This window comes from Charadrius vociferus, unplaced genomic scaffold (assembly GCF_000708025.1).
Source record: "Charadrius vociferus isolate BGI_N301 unplaced genomic scaffold, ASM70802v2 scaffold264, whole genome shotgun sequence".
NCBI classification, from domain to species: Eukaryota; Metazoa; Chordata; class Aves; order Charadriiformes; family Charadriidae; genus Charadrius; species Charadrius vociferus.
Window position 1 is genome coordinate 93,357 of NW_009648045.1, and position 6,373 is coordinate 99,729.

Here is a 6,373-nt window from a genome sequence, read left to right on the forward strand (position 1 = left end):
GGGGGTTGGAACAAGATGATCTTCAAGGTCCCTTCCAACTCAAACCATTCTACGATTCTACAAATAGCTTTCAGCATGGAAGAATGTGGTAGTCATCACTTATTCCTTCCAAAGATGTTGTTCAAAATAAGTGTTTGGAAGACCTGCAAGGAGCCCCACAGGAGCCCTGGCTCCCACTGGGTTCCTGGGGGCCCGGCGGAGACGGCGTGCCGGGGAGCCGCTCCTTCTCTTGGCCTGGGCGAGGGGTGAGGGCTCCAGCCATTCAACTGAACTCAGCAGGAGGCACCGGAGCAAAGACTTCTCCTTTCCGCCGAGTCAGCAGGCACTGCCCACACACAGAGGGGCGAGGGCCAGCACATCGGCGATGGAGACCCTGCCTCTCCCCAAACCGAGGTGCCAACAGGCAGAGGAGAGATCAAAACTTGTTTTTTCTGAACCCCATGCCTCCTTCAATCACTAAATTCTGTCGATAGAATCATCCATTAGGGCCTGATTGAATCATAGAATGGTTTGGGTTGGAAGGGACCTTAAAGATCATGGAGTCCCAACTCCCCCTGCCATGGGAAGGGACACCTTCCACTAGACCTGGTTCCTCAGAGCCCCATCCAACCTGGCCTTGACTGGTTTGAAACCGGCCTGCTTCAGGTGAGTATTTCTCTTTACGAGGGAAAATTTGGATGGAGACAGCAAAATCAGATTAATTCAAGGTGTTCTATTAGGCAGCAACCTGACACCACAGCTCATTAACTGAGTGTCTGTTGCCTTTCAAGCTTCACTTCTGTGCATGTTTAAACCACGCCACTTACATGTATAGCTCTTCACTATCTGTTTTATTAAGAGATATTTAAAAAAAAGTAAAAAAAAAAAAAAAAATCGAAACAGTATTAAAGAAACTTCTCTACAACAGCAGCATATCCTGTATTATTCTACAGAACGTTAAAACAACCAACAGAGAAATTAAGCTATTCTAGACCATGTAGAATGAAGAAAACTATCCTGAATTTGACCAGTTCTGTCCCAATTAAATTAAATAAATTACTTCAACAAAAAGAGCCAGTTTTCACGTTATAATCGCATGCTATACATCACTACGACCGTAACCAGCCTTTCTTTTTCACATCGCGTTCCTTTTACCAGCCCTTCAGAATGCTCATAGGAATTAAATTTAAGCTCAGTTAAATGAATATTGCCAGTGGAAACAAGTTCACTGGAAACAATAAGTCATTCTATAAACATACACAGCTAGAGAAAATACGGCTTTTCACGCTACTCTTGACATAGAATAAATTCTTTTAAAATTTTATAATGATACAAGTATAACAGTTTTTGAGGAAATACACCACTAGTTACTGATGGCATGAAACAAAGTCAGCCAAAATAAATAAACAAACAACAACAACAAAAAAGGCATTTGTGGTGGAAGTTCTCGGTTTAAATAACAAAAACCATATCAAGAATTTGATCTCAATTGCCAGTAAACAGTATCTAATAAATCAAAGGGTCACACTGGGACTAAGAATTCCTCTTATGTGAACAATCCATCTTAATAACCCCCAAAAATTCCTCAGGGGAATGAAACTAGAGCTCAACCTGCTAAAAACTTAAGGGTTAAAGGAATGTAAGAACTTCCCTCAAACGAAGTGAGCAACTCAGGGGTACTGATGTGACTCCACAAGTTACCACGCGGCAGCTGAGCACGCTGTCAACCTGCACGAAGCCAACGAAAGGCAAAGCCCCATGGCTAAAACTTGAAGAGATTTAAGTGTACGGAGAAAATATATACGAGAAGCAGCACGCCGCCTGCAAGCTGAGCTATCCAGGCAGTCCAAACCGCGTTCCGGCATTACTCCGTCCCAAGGGAGACCCTCTGCAACGGGGAGCGCTGAGGCAGTACAGCATCGCACCCGCATCACCTGATACACGGAGCGGAACCAGCCAAGCACTGAAGCAACTCTGAAATTTTCCATAGATACAATCTCAAGAAAGTGTTTACATTAAGCAGTTTCTCCTCCCGTTCGCAATACAAGAATACAGTTAGCAAATTCATCCGGTTGGCGATTTAATTGCTCTTGTTAGCTCTAAGAAATGTGACTGCAGCTAAACACAATTTTCTCAAATGTTATAAAGTTTTAGGGGACTCCTGCAGACTCTTGGACAACCGACCGACTTACAGGTCAGCTTTATTTATATTTTATGAAATTACGAAGCTTTCTAGAATTTCTCAAGTCTGAAGGAAAGAGAATCTTTCTCCCTCCGCCCCTTCCGTTAAGTTCCAGCACTCGAGGAACTCCACCTCAAAAGTCCCAGAAGAAAATGCACTGTTACTGCTCTTCCACGAGCTGGCTGGAGGGAAAAAAAGTTTTGGAAAGAGAACCTCTAAGTAGTCACAGCAACGTAACACTGATTCTGTTACACCCTCTACTCTGTTCTGATGAGACCCCACCTGGAATATTGCGTCCAGCTCTGGGACCCCAACATAAGAAGGACATGGACATGATGGAGCGGGTCCAGAGGAGGGCACGGAGATGCTGCGAGGGCTGGAGAACCTCTGCTGGGAGGAGAGGCTGGGAGAGTTGGGGGGGGTTCAGTCTGGAGAAGAGAAGGCTCCGGGGAGACCTTAGAGCCCCTTCCAGTGCCTAAAGGGGCTCCAGGAGAGCTGGGGAGGGACTCTGGATCAGGGAGGGGAGACATAGGATGAGGAGGAATGGTTTTAAACTGAAAGAGGGGAGATTTTGATGAGATATTAGGAAGAAATTCTCTCCTGTGAGGGTGGTGAGCCCCTGGCACAGGTTGCCCAGAGAAGCGGTGGCTGACCTACCCCTGGAGGTGGTCAAGGCCAGGTTGGATGGGGCTTGGAGCAACCTGATCTAGTTGAAGATGTCCCTGCACATTGCAGGGGGTTTGGACTAGATGACCTTTAAAGGTGCTTTCCAACCCAAACTATTCTATGATTTTAACACTTCATTTTCATCAGTTCATGCTTAGAATGAGAACAGATACAAACCTTGCGTGTTCTTGAAGGACATAATAGCTTGCCTGTAGGGATTGGGCGTATCTGGAGCATCGGTCAGATTGGCCAAGACCAGGAGAAGCAGCAGACTCTGGTTTGCTAGAGGGGAGCACTGCTCCAGCTGCGGCGTTGGTTTACTCCCCACTCCACCTAGCGTGAAGACCGTCCACAGGCCAGCTGGAGAGAAAAGGCAAAAAAATATTATGAGTGTTCACATTTTAATGAACAAAGCTCCTTTGGAGGCAAAGACAGCAGCTGACAGACAGAGAGAAGAGGGAAAAACAATTCACCCCCATACAATGAGATGACAGGTCCGGCTACTTGATTTCTCAAAATGAAAATTGCAGGAGTCACAGGGCAGTAGGCACGGAGAGGTGGGAATTGAAAGATTACTGGAAATTCAAGAAAATTAAGTCATAGGAATACACGAAAAGGAAATTAGGAGACGTGCAACAAAAGCATATGTTTGTAGGGGAGAACCTTAAACACAGAGCAGATACCAACTAAAGGATTCATGTAGTGAGTAATAATAATAATGCTAATAATGCTGGTAATGCTAACGTATTAAGAGATGAAAAGGAGCTTCTACGTTGCCTTCTTAATAAAACTGATGTGCTCCATCATGCAGCGTTTTTCTCATGTATTCTCATTTTCATAGAATGGTTTAGGTTGGAAGGGACCTTAAAGATCATCCAGCTCCAACCCCCCTGCCATGGGCAGGGACATCTCCCACCATCTCCAAGCCCCGTCCAACCTGGCCTTGAACACCTCCAGGGATGGAGTTTCCACAACTTCTCTGGGCATTTTTTAATAATTTTTTTTTACTCTGGCATATTTGAATAAACTCAGCATATTTTAGGCAAAATGCAGCAACAAAAATCTAATACTGCTTAAACTAGAACCTCCAAATTGAGAGTCCTGTAGAGATCATCATCATCGCTCATTATTGCAGGTAGACAACAAAATACCAGATAATAAACTTCTTGGAAAAAAAGACAGGATCAACAGCCATTTAAATTTAAATTTTGAGCTATTATTAAACTCTGCCTCGTATTTTTGCATTCCTACAGAAGATGAAACAACTTGAAAAAGCAGTCCAGCTGGAAGTACTTACACTGCTCCAAAATTCCTTTTTAAGGGACTGCATATAACCTGTAACGGTACAGAAGTACAAACTGATTACAATAACTTGAAGTTTAAAATCCAGTTAAAAAGAAAGAAAAATTTGAAGTGACAAATCACTATTGATAATGCCAAACAAAAAAAAAAATATATATTTCAGACTGGCTGATTCCTCTTGGGTAAGAAAGTTTTTGCTGTCTCACAACTGCCTTGAAAATAGACATATAACAAAGCGCTCAAACTTCATTCATTTTGGACCTGCAAAAAATTTATTAGGTACGAAAATGTAAATAGCTCATCACCCCACACCAACTCTCGGTTCTTTTCTCACTACCTGTAGGAAGAAGGCATGTTGGAATACCCTCCCTTTTATGTCGGTACGTATATATGGTGCATGTACCACTCCAGCATTAAGGCTGCACCTGAAAGCTGCTCGTTAAAACTCTCATTATCGTACTCTTGAAACTTTGATGTTTGAGCCCGAAACGCAAGCGGAATCATTTTCATACTTAATCACAGAATCGTCTAGGTTGGAAGGGGACTTTAAGATCATTGAGTCCAACCATCAACCTGACGCTGCCAAAACCACTACAAATCCTTACAGCATTAAAAAAAAGTAATAAAAAAATAACTCCAATTAAACTAAACTACTGCATTCGAAATTCCTTTTCCTAATTACAACTGCGTTGAGGAACCAAGTTGACCAGCTACGTGCCCAAGTACCGATGTAAGGAGACTGGGAAGGAGAAGAGGAGGATTAGAGCACTCCTCTCACACCGAGTCCATAAATCCTCATTTTCTTGCCAACGCTCACGAGACTGTATTACACTGGGGGGGGAACACCAAAGCTGAAGGAGAGATGCTGCAGACTCAGCGTTCCTGGGGAAAGAGCCAGGGGAAAGGATAAAACTTGTCCCCCTTCCGTGGCTACGGTGGCATGTAACGATGTCCATGTCACTGGGCCACTGCCTTTATCACACCTGGGCTCCCAGTACGTTCCCAGAGGATAAGATCAAATCACACTGGATGATATTCGTCCCCAAATGCCTGCTTAGCACTGTATTTTTTTGAGTGTATCTTGAATTTTTAGGTAGACACTGAGCATTTCATCAAATGATTCATTGTATAGGTCAAACTCTTGAATCATAGAGCACCTAAATAAGAAACAAGCTCAACTTTAAAGAGACCCCAACATTCTCATTTCCTTTTTTTTAATTAATGCCTAAATTCAAAATGAATCCTAACACGCTTTCTTAAAGACAGAAAAATTGAGTTTGGTTTCCCATCTCTTAGCCTGCGAGATTCAAGGTGCGCAGCACAAAACCCTGTAAGCCCTCTGAATGCAAAACTTAAGTGTAGTATAAGCAACTAAAAGAACATAAAGTACGCTCAGCCCTACAAAAAACTTCGAGCCAGCCAAAGAGTATTTTTTTTTTTTCTTCAAATGTAATTATATAGTCTGATTTTATAATAAACCAACTTCATCGCCCCAATTGCGAGGCAATTACTGCCACGTCAAAGGCAAAGGAACTAATGCCATTCGGCGTTAAGCAGCTGGAAGGAGTTCTTATAATAAAAAGCACTATAATTACAGCCACCTTAGGGAAAATTTCACCTTGCATTAATAATCCTTTATCACCGTGGGTTTGATCCGCTGTCCTTAAATGAGAAGGAAGCTGAATAAAAATGCTGACCGTCAAATTAGCTTTTAAGCTCCTGTGAGTTATCAGGATAGGTAACACGCAAAGAAATTGTTTTGTTTGTTTTTTTTGTTTTTTTTAAAAAAGAAATAATCATATATTTATCATCATTTGTTAAATGAATTCAAAGTCAGCACATTTCCTCATGAACTTTAGCGTAGTTCTCAGCTCAACCAGCACTTTTAGTTTTCCACCACTGTGGTTGGTATCTGCTGTTCCTACACCTTTCCTCAAGAGTTAGGAAAAAAGGGATACGGCCAAGATACCGGCAAGGAAATCCAATCCTCCACCAGGGAGAACGAGGTAATTACATCCAGGAGAATTCTGCGCATTGATATATGACCCAAGTCACCTCCTGAAATTCTGTCTCTTGTTGGCGAGTGTGTTCCGGACTTGCTGTTAAAGGGTTCAGAATATTCCTTTCAGTTCCAAAAGGCAACGGCAAATTAGGTGCTAAGTAGTGGGTGGCACTCCCAACATACTCAAGTTAAGAGATATTTCTAAGGAAAATACTGTTTCTGATCATTAACAACAGCTTAAA

The 6,373-nt window shown here is 42.6% G+C and overlaps 1 protein-coding gene across 1 annotated transcript in view; it reads right to left on the reverse strand.

Annotated features, from left to right (window-relative positions):
• DYM (dymeclin) overlaps positions 1 to 6,373 on the reverse strand; it is a gene marked incomplete at its 5' end in the record, with an annotated part of 148,932 nt that overhangs the window by 80,379 nt on the left and 62,180 nt on the right. Inside the window, one exon of the mRNA XM_009883702.1 lies at positions 3,005 to 3,187. Within this exon, the coding sequence (XP_009882004.1) occupies positions 3,005 to 3,187 (183 nt within the window). The remainder of the gene's footprint in view (positions 1 to 3,004; positions 3,188 to 6,373) is intronic.